This window comes from Ambystoma mexicanum, chromosome 8 (assembly GCF_040938575.1).
Source record: "Ambystoma mexicanum isolate Mex_15411 chromosome 8, UKY_AmexF1_1, whole genome shotgun sequence".
NCBI classification, from domain to species: Eukaryota; Metazoa; Chordata; class Amphibia; order Caudata; family Ambystomatidae; genus Ambystoma; species Ambystoma mexicanum.
In genome coordinates, this window is record NC_090929.1 from 1,261,166,167 (window position 1) to 1,261,187,073 (window position 20,907).

The 20,907-nt window shown below is 48.4% G+C and overlaps 1 protein-coding gene across 2 annotated transcripts in view; it reads right to left on the minus strand.

The window, feature by feature from the left end:
- The window catches only part of BTAF1 (B-TFIID TATA-box binding protein associated factor 1), a 2,675,064-nt gene that overhangs the window by 1,626,222 nt on the left and 1,027,935 nt on the right, over positions 1 to 20,907 (minus strand). For both annotated transcript variants that reach the window (XM_069611378.1, XM_069611379.1), the window contains one exon: positions 14,194 to 14,298. In XM_069611378.1, the coding sequence (XP_069467479.1) occupies positions 14,194 to 14,298 (105 nt within the window). The remainder of the gene's footprint in view (positions 1 to 14,193; positions 14,299 to 20,907) is intronic.

Sequence of the window (20,907 nt, forward strand, 5' to 3'; positions counted from 1 at the left end):
TTCGAAGAAGAATGTCGAATCTCGGGTGTAGACGCTACGCGTCTCGACTGAGGAGGATAGAGGGCAGAATCGTCATCGGACGATCGGGCCTCTGGAACTATTGATAGTGCGACACCTTTATCAACCGAAGACGGTTGGTCTTTGTCATGAGGCGAACGGGAACGCCCAGGACACAGATGCGTTGGACCGCTTGTTAGGCAGAAACCTGTGCAGTTCCCTCTGGGACCACTGCAAAAGATTTAAGACTACAGGTGTTTGGCAGTAAACCCACTTGGTAGCAGTCTGTACCACACAGATTCACTTGGTAGCTGTGGCTGAGCAGTCAGACTTCCCTCAAGAAGTGTTAGGCAGTATACAGATTATTCACAATAGGTCAAGAGAACACAGTAGAACAAGTAAACACTGACCAGGGCTTGGTGTAAAAGAGATATAATTATTTATTTAAAACCACATCTAGAAAAACACAGGCACCAGTAGTAAGCAATTCAAAAACACGGTCACTAAAAGATATACACTCCCTTAAAAGAATTAGACAAGTCTTAAGTAAAGCCCCACTTATTTTCAGACAGCGGTGAGCGCTTAACGTAGATGGCACTCTAATAGTTCGTTTTAAAAAGGGAGAGAAAAGCAGATAAATTGAAACAGATCCCAACACTTTTACAAGAAGATAAGAGAGGAAGGCAAAGTAACACCGTAGGCCGGATCCGCTTTAAGAGGATCAAAACGAAATGTGTCCAAGGTCACACGGTTGCAGTGCACAAAAGTCTTGTAATGGTTCAAAAAGGACTTGGACCAAAGAAAGGGACCAGTTAGAGGGTCAAGGCGGCCAGCCCAGTCCAGAAGGTTAAGGGGTTATTACCTCGTAGCAATCTTTAGAAAGGGAGGCCTGGCGGACACAGTACCTTAAAGTGGTGAGAACACTCCAGCGGGGGCAGTTGTTCCAGGCAGCGGATGCAAGTCGGTGCTTCGTCCGGGGGAGGAGAGGATCTCGTCGTGGAGGAAGACAGGAGTCCGTTGCACTGCCAGGGAAGAAACCAGCCACGGAGTTTCTCAGGTATAAGGAGCGGTCCGGTGATTCGCGGTTCAGTGGTGAGTGGCTATCCGGCCGCTGGGGTGCTTGGCACAGGCAGTTCGACCACAAACCGGTCTGGGGTGCGAAGAAAGAAAGGTAAACTGGTTGTGCCCACCAGTCAGGGGAAGAAGCCTCTCCAGCCGGGAGATCTTCTCTGTCGTCGGGAAGTGGTGAGTCGGTTCTGCAGGGCTCCACCGGTGGTGTCATCGTGGTAGGTCGGCTCAGCTGCTCCATCGTCGGATTCTCAGGTCCTGTGGCGACTTCTGAAGTTCCAGTCCCCAAAGCCCTGCTTTTATGCAGCATACCCCCATTCACTCAGCTAGATGTCAATCAAACATGCTAAGTGGTGAGCCGGCCGGCTCACCACTTGGGCCAATCACACAAGAGTGCGACTTGAGTTATCAAGGTAACTCAGTCCAGGGTGCCTAAACCCCCTCCCACGCCCCCCTGTGGTACCCAGACAGAGTGGCACCACTTTTGGAGGCTTCTGTGGAGAAACCCGCCAAAAAGTGGAACAAAGGGCTCGACTTGGGTTGGGGTTGGAGTCACAGAAGAGAACACAAACGCCATTTTAGAATCGAGTCTTGGCAAAAAATACCAACCGGAGAATTAATATTAATTAAATAAACCAGCGGTAGGTTCGAGGCTATGAGAATTAAATAATTAAAGTTGGTATCCTCTAACAATGGGAAAATCCCATAGGGAAATATTCGCGGTCGAATATAAAAAGTTTCCACTGCCACCAGCCAAAACTCGATCAGGGGGGACGGAGACGTGCCCTTCGACTAACAGACCCCAGGGCAATCGAATTGCCCCGACCAGTACGTCCACAATATGATGGTTTGTACTGGTTTCTGTTAATAATTTGGGACTAGTAAAGCCAATGGTGACACTACATGCCCTGGGAGATAGTAGTCAGTCCCAGGGTATGGAGTCTATGGTGGGGTGTCACTATGACACCCCTGTGTTACTGCACGGAGGGCACTGTGTAACACACATAGTAAAAACACATGAGACCCTATGGAGTAAAGGACCCCATAGCCCATAAAACAAATGGAAAGACAAAGGAACACCTCAAATCATGTCTAGGAGTGGGAGTACAAGTCTCACTCTTAGCAGGAGAAAAAAAATAACCCCCAAAATCCACCAAAGCTGCTGGGGGACTCACTAGGTTTGAGAAATTAGCCTTTACAGAGAATTCTCCCTAACAGATGTGTTTAGTGAAGTTGTGTAGCGCTCTTGCCGCTGGGTGTTGTCCCCAAAATGTGGCCGCCGGCCAGTCCTTCGGGGTCAGGGGCTTGCGTGTGTGTGTCCGAAGTCACCCCTTTGCCCTCACCGTCCGATTCGGCTGCGTTGCTGCCATCGCTGAACGTCCCCTCCACTTCCATGGCCTCTAGCTGCCTGGCATAGTGGGCCCAGCGTTTAGTTGAGCAGTCCTTGAGGGTTTTTTTGGCTTGCGAGCTCGCCAGGTAGCCTCGGGATGGTCTCATGGGAGACACAAATTGCACATATTGTGCTTGTCCACCCAGGGAAACTTCCTGTTACACTTTGGGCAGAATTTGAATGGAGTACTCGCCATATGTTACAAAATGCCAGCGGGCGCGGGTATATGGAGGAAAAAAGGTGGTAAAGAAGCCTTTATGACCACCCCCCACTCTCCCTACTGTACTGCCAGAGGCTTTGAAGGCCTAAAGTCCGTTGTGGCAGTCCTCGGCGGCTGGCTTCCTCGATCTTCACCAGCGTCGAACTTCGGCATAGGGTGAAAGTGAATGGGTAAGAATACTTAATCTGCTTGCGTTTCTTTGCATGTGTATATGTGTGAAATTGCTTGATCTCTTCGTTATGTCAGCACCATAAGATCCTTCATCTTGATCCCAAGCTGTCATTTATCAATACTTTCTTGATGCCTTATAGAATGGTCTACATCCTCTAGTTTCTGTATCTCTTCTCTTATACGTCAACCTTGCTCTGTATGACTGTGGTGGTGATGGCATAACCATTCTTCATCATCATCATTCAACTGTTCTGTTTCTTTCAGAATTTCATTCAGATGACCAGCGTATTGTCTCGTATGCAAGTATGGTTTCCTCAATGGGAACCTTGCCTCCCAGACGCTCCTAGGTACCGGTATTTTCACTAGTACTGCACTTGTTTCACACTCTGGCATCCAACATACAGGTGCTGTGGGCGAGATGGTTGAGGTGGAGGTACTTCGCTCCTTCTCTACAGCCGTCAAAGGTTCAAACAGTCCCCATGTTGGGAGACCCCCACATGGATTGAGGAAAGGGGATGGGAAGTACGAGTATGGGAGGCGGTGAGCTGGCACTAGGATCAATGCCTACCCAAAGTTGAAGATGTAGTTTGTGCTGGGTTGTGCGTGCCTGGGAATGGGGCCCTAATGTCACAAGTTGCTTGGACAGATAGCCGGGCTTCAGCCCAGTGAAAGTTCCCAAAAGCTGATTGTGTTGAGCATGAAACGCAGAAAGATTTACCAGAGGAATCTCAATGCACTAGGCTGCGCCGAGCACTGGCAAAGATCACCAATGATCCAAGACATGAAAATAACTGCTGTGGCAGGGTTTCCGCAAGCCAGGTTGTAAAGCTAACCTCCAGAGGAGCTTGGCAGGCTACTCCTGAAAAGCCAATAGCCTGGATGTCATCTTCAGAATCCCTATTGCTTCTCCACTGTGTAGCAGGTTCCCGGTCACCATCTTTGGAGGTGCTCGTTCCCAAACGAGTAGTTTCTTAAAGTCCCATGGCCATGCAGCACGTCCCATTGGAGTCCATCCATCTCCAGTGCAGATTGCGAGGGTTCCATGTTCTTCTGGGCCTTTTCTACATGGCTAAAGAGCAGGGGAAAGGGAGCTCCTCTGTCCAATGCGCTGAGGAGCTCAGAGAAAAACGGCTGCCATATGCTCCGCTTGGCCACACTTCAAAATAACTTTACATGAACTGTTTTGACCAGGTGCTCCGTTTAACTTAGAGTACTTATTTTACCTAATTTCTACTCTAGATATTTTTAATAAAGGGTACATTTTTCAGTATGTATGTGTAGGGTGTTTCCCTTGGAATATAGGTGTGGACTAACCGTACTTCTCTACCAGCCCATCACACTCAGAGTTGAACCTGGCTGCTCAGCCAAAGCTACCGTGTCTAGTGAAGTTTACCCTTTAGGTTGGATGTCTGTCTCACCTTTAATGTAGATGGTTAAAATCAGCCTACAGAGGATTTGGCAAAAATCTCCAACACTGTCATCAACAAGACCAGTTGTGACAATTCACAGGGTGTTCACTACTCCCAAAGGGGGAGCCCTTTTCCATGAAGCTAGAGAGGTGCAGCCACTACCAAATAGTCCCCCTAGGGGTGGTTGGATGTGGGAGGCCAACATGCAAATGGACTCACCCCCCCCCCCTCTGGGAAGAAAGACCATCACCTGGGGTACAGCACGTTGAAAGTTACTGCTCGACATAACCTAGCCCTCCCCAATGTGCAGAACCACTACATTAAAAAAAAAACCTAAGTATTGTTGTAACATAGTAGATCAAGCCAAAAGTACGAAGACGAGCGCAGGAGAAAAAGATCATTGACTGTGCTAACAGGTACGAGGTGGCACCGAGTCGTTAGAGACAAAGGACTTGTGCAATCTGCATGGAAGGAACTGGATACAATGTATACAAAGGAACAATGGACGATTAGATGTGTCAAGTCCAGCCATGAAGTCCTGCGCAGCCGTGAGAGGAAGCAAGAGTTTATCGCCAACGGAGACTCAGGAGATTCAAACCCTGCTGGCGGACCAGTGGGACGTAGACGTGGAGAACACTGGCAAGCAGCTGTGAGTTCTCCAATCAGTCTGCCAGTGCAGACCTGAGCACACAACCAGGAGAGGGACGCGAGCTGAGCTGTGCAGGGAGATGCCACGCTGCAGATCTGAAGGAGATTAGCTTTCAGAGCCGATCCAGGCCTCAAAGCCCTGGTGAGGTAACAAAGCACCCCAAGAGGGGAAGCAAAAACAGGCAGGAGATGCTCAAACGCTTTCCCTCGGCCCATTAGGAGTGAACAAACTATTGGGCCTAGCCAGTGTCAGTTGTGCCTCCAACATCCTCTTCCTTATGTCAGTGGTAGTCAGAAACCCATTGACTACAAGGAAAGGGTCAGGGAAACTAGCACCAATACGAGAATGGACTGGACCCTAACAAGAGTACCAGAAGGGTGGGGGACCCTAACAAGAGCCAGAGAAGGTCTGGTATGCAAAAGCAGATGTCAAGAGCTTAAGAGTAAACCTACCGCATCACATTGGGAAAGAGAAAAACACTGACAACCAGAGTAGGATCTGGGACCCGAAAACAGATACCGAGAATATAAGAGGAAATATTCCTAGTCACAGTGGGAAAGAGAAAACCACTGACCACCAGAGAAGGGGCTGGGACCTGTGAGGGTGCAGAGGTAGGAGACAGACACAGGAGTGGTATATTTGTTGGCATAAACTTTTATTCAAAAGTAAACATGCCAGGTCACCAAGATGCGCAGCCAATGTGGCTGCCTAGACACTGAGCTCTGGCCCATGACCAGGCAATTGGTGGCACTTGGAGTGGAGTTGAGGCATTTGGGAACCGTTACAACAGGGTATCCAGGCGTTGGAAGTGCCTTAACGGAGCCGTTAAGGTAGAGCACCATCTTCCTTGTGCGCCTGGTGCTGCAAGGACTGCAACACTGCAGCCTGTAGCCGGCTCGCAGTGAGCGGCCTGGTGGAGGAAGGGTGTCTGCTGCCGAGTGTCCCTGCAGGCATCGGGTGCTCCAAGCCGGACTGACCAGGTGAACCCCCACCAACGAAGGAGAGGCGGTTGGAGAGCCTGCGGAGGAACCAGCAGCAGACCCCAGGCTGATGGCTCCCTCCACAGGGCACAGCAGAGCCTTAAAGTAGTGTGCCAAGCCAGCCACAACACACCTAGCAGCTGGCGAGATGAGGTACGAGCGGCTTGCCGGCAGTGAGTGGGGGAAATCAGCACATGCTGGGAGCAGTAGCTCTCAGGGACAGCCGTGTGCTTTGAGTGTCTGGTTGCTGTGCATACATAGAGACCGTATCCACAGCACAAGTGAGAGCCCCAGAAGAGTTGCTGGACAAGGTCTCGTTTGGTACCAGCAACCACCGGCGCCAACACTGGGAGAGACTACTGGTGTCCGAGGCCTGGAAGGTAACAGAGGAGTTGAGAAACTGACTGGGACTGCAGGGTCCCCAGTCATGACTACAGAGGGAGCAGCTGGAGAGCAAGGTGGAGGCTGGTTGAGCGAGAGTGCAGCGGCGGGCACCAGTGGGCGCCCTGTGGCGGGGATGCAGTGATACCCCTCCTGGAGGCAGGGACTGTAGAGACTGGTGCAGACAGATGGCCCGACTTGGGTCCATAGAGAATTCAGCGAGTTGGCGAGCCTGAGGAGTGTTGACTAGGAGGCCCACTGAGGAGATACCCAGGTACTCAAAAGCCGGGGTAACAGAGGCCCGGTGGAACTCGTAAGCACCACCAGCGTAGGGGAACCGTGTGGTCAAGCCGACCAAGGGCGGTGGCACCCCGACCTGAGCGCTCCCAAACAACCTGACCTGGACAAGGAGAACCCAGGTGAATGAGTTGGCAGGGCACCCTGGAGGAGTACAGATACCTGGATAGCAAAGAGATGGCAAAGGCCAATTGAGATGGGGGGCCTCACCCTTGCAGTGCTGCAATTGGCGCAATTAAAAGTGAGATTCAGGCCATCCTGGAGGAAATCTGAGGGATGCAGACGGACATAGCGGAAAAAGTAGCAGATCTTTCTGCAAAAGTGGTCACCCTGGAGGAGAGAGCGGAGGGTGTGGAGGCCAACCAGTACTTGGTGGGGATCCTGGATGACCAGACGGAGGAATATTTCCTGGAAGTGGAGAGAAGGGGAGGACGAGCTGCGCCTCAAGGTAGGCGAAATCGAGAACTGGGAGAGGGGGAACAACCCCCGGTTCTTCGGGCTGCAGGAGTGGGAGTCCCCCGCTGGCCTGGAGCTGAAGATCCAGGAAATTAATGGTCATGGGATCAAAGGAGGGTGAACAGATAACCCTGGACAGAGTGCATCGTGCTGGGGGAGGAAGCAGAGGGGCGTGCTTGGTCCTGGAACAGCTACATTACTACGGTGACAAGGTGAAGATCCTCGAGAAGGTGTGACGCGCAGGTTTATATGGAGTACGGAGACTCTAGAGTTGCCAGTTTCAAAGACTAAGAAATGCGGCCCCCTCACCTGATGGCCCCAGGAGAAGGGGTTGAAGTACAGGTAGGGAGAGCGGGGGGACTGTGGAAGTTGGAGGGCATTGGAAGGTGATGGGCGGGGATAGAAATGAGATCAGGGCAGGGGTCACATCCCTGGTGGTTCGCAGGTGTGACAAGGGTGCGAAGGACACGGTCAAACGCCTCAGGGAGGGGCAGGATGTTCCGAGGGGGGGCAGGAAGGGGATCGTATGCAGCATCTAACAGACGGGAAGGTAGGGTACTCGGGGTGGGATTGTAAGGACATGGCGAAAGATGAGGCAAGGCGAAGAGAAGGGTGGACACACTAAACGTAAAGGGACTTAACTCCCAAAATAAGAGATTGTTAACCAGCAACCTGTCCCATAAACAGCGAAGATAAGTGGGATTTATTGCGTCACTTTGCACTTGCCATCCAAATGGATTTCGGCGTTTGGACTGTCGCTACAGAGTGAACTAAGGTATCCCCCTACCTTATTTAAAAGGAGCATGCAACAGTGTATCACTCCTTGTGAGAGCCTATCCCCTTAGGCTGCAATTATTCACTTGACTCTAGTATTAGTATGTTGCAATGTATTTTATTTGTATATATTGCCCCGATGTCCAGGAAGTGGTACACTGTGGAATGTTCCAAAAGCAGCATCTGGCAGTCCTCTTTCTACAGGAGACCCATTATAAGCAGGGGGCAGAATCTGCAATAAAATGAAGACATTGGCAAGACATATTGGGCATCCCACAAGGACCGCATGGATGAGGGGTAGGTATATTAATGGGGCAAGCACTAAGGAAGACGGAGGTCAAGACTAAGAGGGGATTTTGGGGGAGAGGTGCGGGGGGGCGGCGCTTCGCTTCTTGCCCAGTTTGGCATTGTCAGGGTATCCCCCACTGTTCCATTTTGCCCCTGCCTACTGTCTTGGTCACCCCTGTACCTTTGGGGTCTCTACCGGTAGTCTATGGTAGGCCTTACAGTATTTCTGCTTCAGTTTTGGGCTTCTGCAGTCTCCCCCGCCCACCTCCCCACATGCCAACATTCCGAGCACCTGGGAGGGAGATTTCATCAGAAATTGGGAGACAAACATTTCCCCCATAGGAAAGCATTGGGGAAAGGCATCCCTCTGGGGTGTGCTGCGGCAGCTCTGCAGAATGTGGGTCCCCTTACATTCTCAGTCAGGTCCTTTGACAAGGGTTTCTCCTGGGCTCCCTAGAGTCTTCAGCACTTCGCCGGCAGGTAAAGGGCCTCCCTCTTTCTGACAGACTCTGGTTCACACCACCTCCTGCTTTCATTTCTGCTTCAGCACAGCCACTTGCTCCTTGCTTTGCTGGGAAGAGCTTCTCTCCTACTTCCCGAATCGGTCTTCGGTTTCATACTTGCTCTGGCCAATAGGGCTTGGGAAAACACTAGAATGTTGAACTGGTGATTCACATGCCTCCATACACCTCTCCCTCGTCACAGTACTGATGTTAGGATTCCATTGTGAGTCATTGAGATTCTTCCTATTCATGGTACTGGGAAAGTGATATTCACTCAAGTAATTCCTATTCTTCCTCATTTCAATACTTTTGATAGGGACTGAGCTCTCATGCAAAGGGGCTCCACCTAGGGAAAAGGGGACAACATCCACAGGTTCGTCACAGACCAGTAACAGGATTTGGAACTACACTAATAACAAACCAGAGTGGCAAAGGCTACCGCAGGCTGACCGCAGTGAGCAAGATCTGTGCCAAGCGATACCAAGAGAAGGGAGTCATTCTCCTGGTACCGAACTAGAAGTTGTGATAAAGACGCCAGGGGAAGGTAGTCATTTCCCCCTGGCCTTGTTGTGAACTGTATCAAGTAATACCAAGAGAAGGAAGCCTGGATGTGAAAATTGCATAAAGATTGGGTGAAACTCGCAAGTCAAGGGAAGAGCGTCATTTCCCCCTGGCATTTCTGTTTTAAGAGAACTTTCTTTTGGAGACTGTTCAAGAAGCAGGAGAAGGGAGTCATTCTCCTGCAGAAGGATCTTTGTTAGTTTATCTTTTAGCTTTAGTGCGAGAGAGAAGTAGGTTGTGACAGTGTTAGGCGGAATCCTGTGCAGTTCCCTTGGGGAGCACTACAAGAAGATTAAGACTACAGGATTAAGCAGTAAACCCAACTGATAGCAGTCCGCACCACACAGATTTACCTGGTAGCTGTAGCTGAGCAGTCAGACTTCTCTCAAGAAGAGTAGGGCAGTATATAGAGCATACACAATAGGGCTAAAAACACAGTAGAGCAAGCAAACACTGACCAGAGCTTGGTATCAAAAGTATATAATTATTTAACACACACTTAAGGAAATACACTAGCACTATAAATCAAAGCAAGTTCAAACACAATTAGAAAAGTATGCACACCTCCCTTAAGAATTATTAGACAAGTCTAAGTCAACACACTACGATTTGTCAAAACAAATGCGAGCGCTTAACTTAGATGGCACTCCAATAATTAAGTTAAGGGAGAGAAAGTCAGGTCATGAAAATAAAACATTTCAATACTTTTCTAAGTCCAAAACAAGTTAGTGAAGGCAGAGTCTACTGTAGAGCCAAAGTTCATAGGCCAGGTCCACTTTAAATGGAGCAAGGTGAAAAGTGCCCAAGATCACACAGTTTAGAAAGGCATTCGAGTCTTTGTAAAAATGCTCAAAAGAGGTTGGGTTGATTCAAAAGGTAAAGTTAGAAGGTCTGGGGGTCAACCCATTTGGAAAGACAAGGATTTAAGGGTCACCTTTAGCAAACCGTAGAAAGGGAGGCCAGGTGGAACACAGTACCTTTAAAGTTGAGGAAGCTCCAGCGGTGGCAGTTATTCCTGGCAGCGGGTGCAGCTCGTGGTTTCGCCCAGGGGAAGAGAAGATCTTGTCGAGGAGGAAACTTGGAGTCGTTGCACTGCCCAGGGAAGAGACCAGCCGCAGAGTTAGTCTGTTAAAACGTGTGTTCCTTTTATTCGCTGTCACAGTGGTGAAGCTTGGCTATCCAGCCGCCGGGGTGCTTGGCACGGGCGATTCGACCAAGAGACGTCCTGGAAGGCAAAATGCCGAACTGGTTGATCCCACCAGCTCAGAGGATGAAGACTCTTTCAGCAGAAGATCTTCTCTTGTTGTCGGGAAAGTGGTGAGGTTGTTGCAGCAGGGCTCCACCGGTGGTGTCGTCGTTGCAGATGGCTCAGCTTCTCCCCTCTTCGGATTTCTTCGCTCCTGTGGTGACTTCTCAAGTTCCAGTCCCAAAGGCCCTGCTTTTATGCAGAAAAACCCCCATTCAGCTGTCACTCATACATGCTAAGTGGTGAGCCGTGCGGCTCACCACTAGGCCAATCAGAACAGAGTGCGACTTGAGTTGCTAAGGTAACGCAGTCCAGGGTGCCAATTCCCCCACCCACACATCTTGTGGAACTCAGAGTGGCACCAGTTGGAGGGCTTCTGTGGAGAAGCCCGCCAAAAAGTGGAAGAAAGGGCCCGACCTTGGTTGGAGTTACAGAGACGGACAGAAATGCCATTTTAGAAAAGGGTTCTGGCGAAAAGACCCAACCGGTTATTTTATATTAAATAAAAAAAACAGCGGTATCTTTAACATTGCACCAAAAAGTGGTGCGTTTAAAATCAATGGGAAAATCCCATAGGAAATATTCTGGTGGAATATTTTGCGTGGTAATCACTGCCACCAGCCAGAAACTCGACAAGGGGGGACCGGACAGTGCCCCCCTTGGAAACAGAACCAGGGGCAATCGAATTAACCCCTTCCAGTACTTCCACAATATAATGGTTTGTACTGGTTCTGTTGACAATTTTGGACTAGTAAAGTCAATGGAGACTTTACATGCCCTGGGAAACAGTAGTCAGTCCAAGGGTATGGAGTCTATGTTTGGGGGTCACTATGACACCCCTGTGTTACTGCACTGAGGGTGCTGTGTAACATACACAAAAACAGATGATACCCTTGGAGTAAAAGACCCCATAGCCAATAAGCACACAATAAGTCAGACATACCTCAAATCATGCCTAAGAGTTGAAGAAAGATTCTCACTCTTGGCAGGAGAAAAAAACAAACCCCAAAAATCCAGCAAAGCTGCTGGGGGACTCACTAGGTTTGGGACATTAGCCTTATAGGAGAATTCTCCCTAACACACAGGACGGTAGAAAATAAATTACAAGTTACTCACTGTAGTGACCAACATACTCCAAGTCCATAGCCCGCTTTCCTCCAATCTGCATGGGCGGCCCTCGCTAGGGACCAGAAAGGAAACTTTTTCATCAACAAAAGTATTGCTTTTTTAAATTTAGCAGTGCGTGGTCCCGGGAGTGTGCTCCCCGACTCTGCTGCCCTCAGGCACCACACCTCAGTCCCCTTTAATGCATCGGCTAGATTAAAATGCTTAACTACATTCCTCTTTTTAAGGGTGTAGGATGATGGGATGTAAACCTCTCAGAGAGGGGGCCTTCTTCTACTGCCACACTTATTAGAAGTGTATGAATCTCTGCATGGTGAGCTGGTGTCCCCAATCTGAGGGAGGGGTGGTGAGAACGAGGGGTTGGAGGGAGGCGGAACCCATGTTAGAACACCAATAGGTACGGATAAAATACATGGATCTGTGAAGAAAGCCTGCCAGGACTGAATTTGAAGAGCAAGCCTGCCCCCCCCCCCCCACCAGAGAATTGTGGACGCTGATGAGCATAATTGCTTTTTTCCCTCCGCGGATGGTACCTAGGAGGGGACTGGAAGAAACCTTGTGGGAGGTCCTTTGTTGCTTGTGCAGGCTGGTGGACCCGACAGGCTGCCTGGCTCTACGCTCCTGGAAGCACCTGGATCCGCCGAAGGTTCTTCCTCGGTCTGATCGGGCTTGCCCTTACTGTACGGCATGGATGAAGGCTTTGAGAGTATAGTCAATAACTTGGCGGTTTGAAAACATTTTTCTTGTTAAGCTCCTCGACTGTAGAGGAATGGAACAAATACCCACCCAACCCCCCTTCAAAAGGGAGATCTAGGATACAGTCTTGAACATCCGGGCTAAACCTTGTAGCTTTGAGACACGCCATCCGTCTCATATCATTGGCCACGCAAATGGCCCTGCTGGCCGTGTAGATATTATGGGCCCCCGACTATTCCATTATGTCCTATGCCATGAGCCTGCCTTCGGCCAATACTGCCTTGAAGGATGCTAGTCTGTGTACTGGCAGATCTGGAAGGAAGTCTGCCATTTCCCCTCCAGAGTCTCCGATTAGCAGGGGCCAGCATTGTGTCTGCGTTTGCTTGACACAGGTGGAGGCCGGCATTGTAATACATTTACTTTCCATAGGCCTCCAGAGTTTTCTCCTACTTCCCAACAATGCTGTTGTAAAGGACAATGCAGACGCCTGCGATTTGGCATACATGGAAGCCGCCGTTATCACTGAGGAATGTGGCTGAAGGTGAACAGATGGGAGGAGTGTTCTCCTTCGGCCTGCCTATATATGACGCCCAAACAGTTTAGTGGGCCTGTGTTACGTGGGGCTTGGTCCAGGCCTTTTTTGCCAGAGCTTCCACATCTTTGAGAGGAAAGCCTGATCTGGTAGCTGATTTGATGTTCATGACTTCAGCTAGGACCTCTACATCGGGTTGCTCCTTCTGAGGTGGAGGGATGCCCAGGTATTCCGCCAATCCCGCTAGCCTGTCATGTAAGGGCCTTGCTGAAGCCGAGGTGTCTGTATCCTCCTCCTCCTCCTCCTCCCAGTACAAGAGCCTTCTGGCCCCTCAGCACCGTAAACGGGAGGATCTGTGGATCCCTCGGCTGGTAGCTCGATGAGCCCCGGTGACAGGACCAGAGCGGTCCCTCCCACTTTGCTGCCTCCTTGGGAAGTAATCACCTTTGCGAGGTGCTTTTGAAAATGGAACACTTACCTTGGTCTTAGATTTCTTGCCCACGTACTACTTGATGTGCTCCGGTGGAGATCTGGCGAACAGCTCAATCTACCACACGAGCCGGTTTTTGAGTGACCGGGGAGAAAGGGTGTCTAACAGCCGCCCGAGCCGTGATCTTTGCCGAGACAGTAAAGGAAGAGCACATGTGACGCCGGAAAGGATCCGTCGCAGGAAGGGCACATACTGAAGCCCACCGGGGCTGACCTGCATCAGGGTGGGGCAAGTCACCGGAGGCAAGTGTATAACAAAGTTTGTAGGAATTAGAAAACATCAGAAAAAATAGTGGGACAAAGGTCCCTAGGGGAAGAAAGAAATACGTGGAATTAAGAGGGGGGGGGGAAAAGGCCTCAACTATCAGCATAGGTGCAGGAGGTACGCTCCAGTCGACACGGAAAAAGAGGACTGGGGTATGGCGCCAGAGGGTAGCGTCTGGGGGGCACATGCTCCCGGGCATAGCTAAATTTAAAGGGGTAATACTTTTTGATGAAAAATGTTCCGTTCCCATCCCCAGCAAGGGACACCCATGCAGTATGGACGAAAAGGGACAGGACGTATGAATATTTCCCAGACATTCTACAAGACACTATTAGGTTTGAGGCAGGGAGACCCCCTCTTGGAAGAGGATAGGGAGGACCTTTTCTCTACACCAATACAATTCTAAAATGAAAATCATGCCACCTGTGTGTCAGCTCTTTTCTTCAACACCCTTTCACAGCACAAATATCTGGGGACAAAAGTGTCCCCAAAAGATCCACAAAAGCTATCACACTACCGTCTACAGTGAGATCTGGATGGAACTCACTGGAGACATTGGTCAATCAAATATGAAGCAAACAATCGATCGGCTTCAAAAGGGAGCAAAAAAAGACTTTCTTCCATCCATGCAAACAAGGCTAGGAGGTGTACAGTAATACATAAATATATAATGCTTTTCCAATGACTGAACAGTACCTTGTAAATGAGATCGAGAATTTCTTGGTTGCTCTCCAGGATACAAAACTGAAAAATGTGCCTTAGCATGTCCTGAAGAATAGGAGTCAGCCAAATAGAACGGCTCTGAAAATGTAGACAAAGAAAAATACACAATGGGAAAAGTCCAATGTTTTTAGTTTACTACAAAATTAGAAAAATAGTTGCCCAAGAAATGTCCTGTAACAGACTAAGTAAAATAGTTAAAGATCATTGAGAGATTGATTTTCGTCAAGAAATGAGTTTCACCAGGCGATTAGGATTGTTCAAATGCTATTTTGAGATTTCTATTTTCTTCATTCTCAACATCATTGAACATCTAAACTGTGTGGGTCAATAGAACAAATGTCATGTTCTTTCTCATGGATTTGTCCTTCCACCCGCAGATTTCTCATCTGTGGGATGAAGGAATCCCATAGGTCTGTTCGATAAACTGCCAATACAGCCTGTCTCAATACACATGCTATATAACATGCTACATGTCAATCAGATGGCTTTTGATAAAGAAAGGCAAGTTTGTTGAAGTAAAGATGGAATGCATCACATGGAGCTGCTTGGAATACCTTTCCAGGGACTTGGCCCCAGAGCCCTCAACATGTAAAAATGTTTCCCTGGATTTACAATAAAAAAAAATAACCCTCACACATTGAAAGTCACAAAGGTCATTTAATTTTAACCGGATCACAGATTCTAAACATTAGAATGCCAAAAGGAGGATAGAATGGTTAACGCATAAGTCATAATAAGCAGCAGATGCAGGAATAATTTTACAGGCAAAAGATGGACCCAATTAGGAAACGTTACTCGTTGTAGGGACTACTGTACTCCTAAACCACAGTACCCCTTCCTCCATACTTTATGGGTGTCTGTCCCATTGGGACAGGGCTGGTACTTCTCTGACCAGCAAACAAAAAGTAAATGTCAACCAAATTAAAATTTGTAGACCGTTTGTGCATGCATGAGGCATGCAAAGAAGCAAATCGACTGCCTACTGGCTTCCCCTGCCAGTCCCCGTTTTCCCCATGTTATACAGGATGATATACGATGGCAACTTTTTAAGGGGACAGGGAGGGGCATATGGAGGAAAGAGCACCATGGACTAGAAGTACAGTAGTCGCAACAGTGAGTACATGTCTTTGTCTGGCCCTAACCGGCATACTTTATGGGAGACTACCAAGCATTTACTCACAGATTGAGGTTTTAGCTTAGAGTAAAAAGGTTTTGGAGCACTGCCTGACAATACGTTCCCTTCGGCTAGTCTCCATGCAGTAGTTAAGATCAAGTAGCTACCCTGGCAAGCACTGCGCATGGAACGTTTCTCGGAAATGCTACCACTGCAGTTTTTGCGTGCTTGTTCTGTTTGAATATGCCTCCTTTGTACAGTTCATTACAAGCTAACAATGGTAGATTACGATGCAGCAGAGCCCAGTTAGGATACTCAAGTGATAGATTGACTTTCTAAATGAGTGAGTCCTGTCCAAGTACAATTTCAAAGATCTTATTACATCTAGGCAGTATAAAACATGTTCAGCCTGAGACTGGGGGTTTGACTACTGGCAGTGTGATCTCTCGGTTTATGTGAAATGAAGATCGCAATTCGGCCAAGAATTTAGGCTGCAAGCGCATAACAAATTTGTCCATGTGGAACATTTTGAATAGCCCTGAAGACCACTTTTATCTTGCTTATTCGTTTGGCTGTGATGCCTACTCTTTTTAAAAGACACAAATCTGAAGGTTGCCAAAGCCATATACTCAAAAGGTTTATGTGAAATGACATTCAGAACTAAATTCATATGCCATAGAGAGTGTGTGGTGCCTTCACTGGACGTAAAGTCGTTAGCGGATTCTCAAAGTGCCTGTGAATAACAAGATTGATGCCCATCATAGCTAGATAAGTGCAGCACGACCACTTACTAGGCGAGACAAAAATGAAAACACGAAGCAATGTGCACGTCAGATGGTTAGTGTTTGTCTGTAGACAAGTGGCAAAACCAAATGCAGTTACTCCTTTACTGAAAGCATGTGGTTGGCTTTCTGGCAGCCTGAACCATCTTCAAGTTGTACTCTGAGAGGCCAAAATGGGCCAGTGTTTAGACCTCAGGTACAAGCTAAATTATTTCAGCAACTGTGGGACTGGTTGAAGGATCTCCCACGCCCCTGCTGAAAGACGACCACTAAAAACATTGGTGGAGCAATTGATCCTGTCTGCATCAGTTCCATGAGGTCACAGAACCAGGTCCTTGCCAGCCAATGAGGTGTTGGTTGCTTGGTGTCTCACTAGGCACTTGCTGATCATCACTGGTATAAGTGGGATTGGATGAAATTTGTATATATACTGTTATCTCCCAAGGGAGATGATAAATGGACTAAGCCGCCAATTGGCGCAAACCGCTCTCACTTCACATTGCTCTCTGATGCAAACAAATAAAGGAGAGGACAACCCCATCTGGAACATGTGTTATTGATGGGTGAAGTTCCCATCTTTGCTTTGGGTGCAAGCATCTGCTTAGAAAATCTGGTACACCACCTTGTTTTGTACCCTTGGCAGAGTAAAACCACGAAAAGATGTGCAATTCTCCAGAGTCCATTGCCATATACTATTTGCCAGCCTGGAAAGTGCTTGTTAGGCAGAACCCTGTGCAGTGCCCTTAGGGATCACTACACACAATTAAGACTACAAGTGGTAATACAAGTTCACCTTTGGTACATGCCTGTACTAAACTGTTAAAGTGGTAGCAGTAGCGAAGCAGCCAGACTTATCTCAAGAGCAAATGAGCAGTAGTATAAATTACACAAAGGACCACGATTACTGTGACTAAAGCAAACACTGACTCGAGGTTTTTGGTTGAAAAGTAAAAGTACATTTATTTCTAGACCATCTGTTTGCAAAACACTTCACTTCTTTTAAATTAAAACCCCAGGTAAAATACACTACACAACCAATTCATTGTGCTGAACAACTCAAGCTAAGTACCTTAGGATTTGAAAGACCGGTGTTATGAAACAAAATGCGTTACCGGGAATACATATGCAATCACTTTTTGACAGTAATGACAGTTCGGTCTTACTAAAGATACGCATACCCGCGGGAAGAAAGGTTACCGGAATTAAAACACACTTAGCAACCGAGTTAACAAAAGAGTTGGGAGGAAAAAAAAAAAATCACAGGCAATACTTTTGTCACGGCAGACAGAATCAGAGAACACTTTCCGTTTCCTGTTGTCGAGGATCACACAGTCAGATAGTTCATGAATGAAGATTGCCAGGAGTACTTGGATATTGTCAACAGAGGAAGCAAAAGTTCTAAGAGGGAAGGAAGACAAGGGCAAGCCTTGGATGAGGAGAAAAGGGCTCACCCTAGTTCCTCGAAGCTGGACACAGTACCTTATTCTTTGAAGAAGCTGGTGCTGCGGCAGTTGTTCCTGGTAGTTTCCTGCAGACTCACGGTTCCTGGAGCTTCAGTCGTGGAGACGAAGATGATGTCTGGAGTGATCTGCACTACCCAGGGATGAGGCCAGCAGCAGCGTCAGTGAATAAAAGGTGCGCTCCTTTAAAACAGGAAACTCTATAGATGGCTATCCGGACCACTATAGCAGTGTACACCGATTTCAACCACAAAGATGATCCTCTGGCTGTGAAAGATGAGCTGGTTGATCCCGCCAGGCTCAAGGGAAGACTACTCCGGACTAGATCTTCTCTCGTCGTTGAAGGGTAGCTAGCTCAGGACTGCAGCAGGGCTTCACCGGGACTCGGTAGTTGCAGCAGCCGTCTTCTTTGCTTCCCTTTGGTTCCTTGCAGTTCCAGTGGCGGCTGACTTCCAGCCCAAGAGTCCTGCCTTTTATGTGAGAATCCCCATTAGCACAGCCTGGCTGTCAATCACGCAGCAGGGGGGTTGTCCGGCCCAGACAACCACCGTAGCCAATAATGCCAAAGTGCGACTTGGGTTTCCAAGGATACCCTGTGCAGGGAGTGACTACACCTCTCCCTCACATACAGCCCCCCTAGACACCCGGGCGCCAAGAGAAGGGCTTCTTGGAAGAAGCCCGCCAAAAGACTGAACAAAGGAGGCAAACCTGGTTTGCCGCGCAAAGTAAAACACAAGGACTTTAACAAAAAGAAAGTGAATAAACCTGACCAGAGTCAAAAGAAAGAATATTTGGTCAAGCGGGTTTATGTTCAAGGCTACTATGATAGCCTGGAACAGTACCACGTTTATAATATAATTGTGGTAGAAAAGTTATACCACTGCCACCAGCCAAGTCTGAATGTTCAATGAGCCAAACAAAGCTCAGAGAGGCACAGACAAAAAGGCATAGGAGTTAACCCTTTCCAGTACTCCATGTAAGATGGGGTGTACTGGGTCTCTAGTTTTTAAATGGCAACTTTACCTGTTTTCTGGGGGACAGTAGTCAGCCCCAGAAAAATTGAGTCAGTGGGAATTCTCAAAGACAACCCTTTGTCACTGCACTGAGGGTGCTGTGTAACACATAACAAGTGGTGTCCTTCAGAACCCACTACAAACAGTAAAAATACACATGGCAAAACACAAAAGAGTGGGAAAAAACTCACTCTTACCAAGTGGAAAAATAAACTCCAGAAATCAAGCAAAGCTGCTGGGGGACTCACTAGGTGAGGGAAATTAGCCATAGAATGAGAATTCTCCCCAACAGTGCTGGCGATTTCATTTCTCCTTTCTTGTTCATAGAATACCTGCAGGTGGGGGGTGTGGCGGGCAAGAGATTTAGAGACTAATCTACGAGGCTCCGCCGCCACCAGTAATAATCCCGCTTTTCATTCTGTTTATGGAGACACCGGCCGGGTCGGTGATAAGACCCATATAGGGGAAGGTGTAGAGAATTCATGGTCGCTTTGCTATTGGAGTGGGGACCGAGATTGCCCGGTGAAATCTGGCACAAAGCAGTTATGACGACTGGAGATGTGACCAGATTGCTGCCACGACCCTTGCGGAAGGCAACACTGAGGCAATGCAAAGTTGAGTGGCTGCACACCCCAGCATATCTCCTGGAGCTGTTAGCTAGAAGAATAGGGCAGTGACTCACTGTGCAGAAATTATAATTTACTCACTGTAGTGACTAATATTCCCATTTCATCCATACTGTATGGGCTTCCCTCGCTAGGCATGGGAGACCGAACATTTTTCACCAGAATAATCATCTTCCCCTTTAAATTTATGATGCACATCGGGGCACGGAAATGGGAGCCTGCGCTCCAGACTACGCCCAGCGGCACAACTCCTCAGTCCCCCTTTGACACGTCGACAATATTAACATTGCCTAATGACTCCAGTTCTGTGGGGTGTCTGGGGGGATGGTGGGACGTATGGAGGAAAGGGGACTATGGATTAGGAGTATGTTAGTCACTACGGTGAGTAACTTCTAATTACTCCTACGTCCTGTCCCCTTTCCTCCATTCTGTATGGGCGATTACAACTGAATGAAGCCCCAGGGAGGAGAGTTGCCCCTCTAAGAAAATAAGCTCCTTAACACTTCCTGACCAAATGCTGCATCCAACCTGCTGCTGGCATCCAAGCAGTAGTGCTTGCAGAAGGCCGAGAGAGTAGCCCACGTGGCTGCCTTGCTGATAACCTGCCATGGAACCGGTCTTTGGAAAGCTACCGCCGTGGCCTTAGCTCTGGTGGCATGAGCATGCAAGTTTGCTGTTAATGTCTTGTGCTGCCCTTCCTAAGCCTCCTTGATGGCCATAGCCATCCACCTAGCTATGGAAGCCTTGGAGGCCTGAAAACCTGTTTTGTGCAACCCCCCCAAAGGTGACAGAGGGTTTCTGATATGTGGATGCTCTTGGTTCTGTCCAGGTAGATTTTTAGAGTACATCTGACATCTAGACAGTGTAGTATCCTCTGAGTGTCATCCTTAGGGTCTGCGAAGAAAGTTGGTAACACTATCTCCTCATTTAAGTGAAAAAGAGGAGATGACCTTAGGTAAGAATGCAGGGTGTGTTCCTTATGAAATGTAGTATATGGCTCTGGAACCACTAGCGCTTGGATCTCACTGATTCAGCGTGCTGAGGTAAAGCCAACTAGTAGGGCCGTCTTAATGGTCACTAGCCTGATGTCCGCGGACGCCATCGGCTCGAATGGTTTATGTGCCAGGGCGCCCAGGACCACATTGAGGTCCCACAAGGGGTGTGGTTTCTTGATAGGTGGATGTAGCCTAGTCAGGCCTGCTAAATGCCTCAACCACCGGTTTCAAGGATGAGAATACCTCTGCCTGAGAGTTCTTGTAAGTTCCAATGGCGTGTGCTTTGCAATCTTGCCAGTGAATTCTCTCTGCATAGGATAACACGTGACTAATTGGCCAAGCCATTTTGACTGTGTACGATTGAGGAGCCTGTGTCCGGGTTCCCAACTGGTGAAAGACTCAGACTGGTAGTCTGGGTGAGCAACAACCAATTGACGTTTGCCTCCTTTTCTGCTGTGAGGCATTCTGTAGCTCTGCATTTTTCTCAATTTAATTGTCCCTCTAGGGATGAGTCAGTGGTAATGGTGATCTGAGGTGTTGGTTATCGGAAGGGACTGCCTATCCGCAGGTTATTGTCCGTACCCCACCAGATCAGATCCTGGTGGAGCTGTTGTGGTATGCTGACCTGCTCCGACTGTGAACCCTTCTGGTTCTAGGAGGCTGAGAAATGTAGTTGCAGCCGCCTCATTTTGAGCCT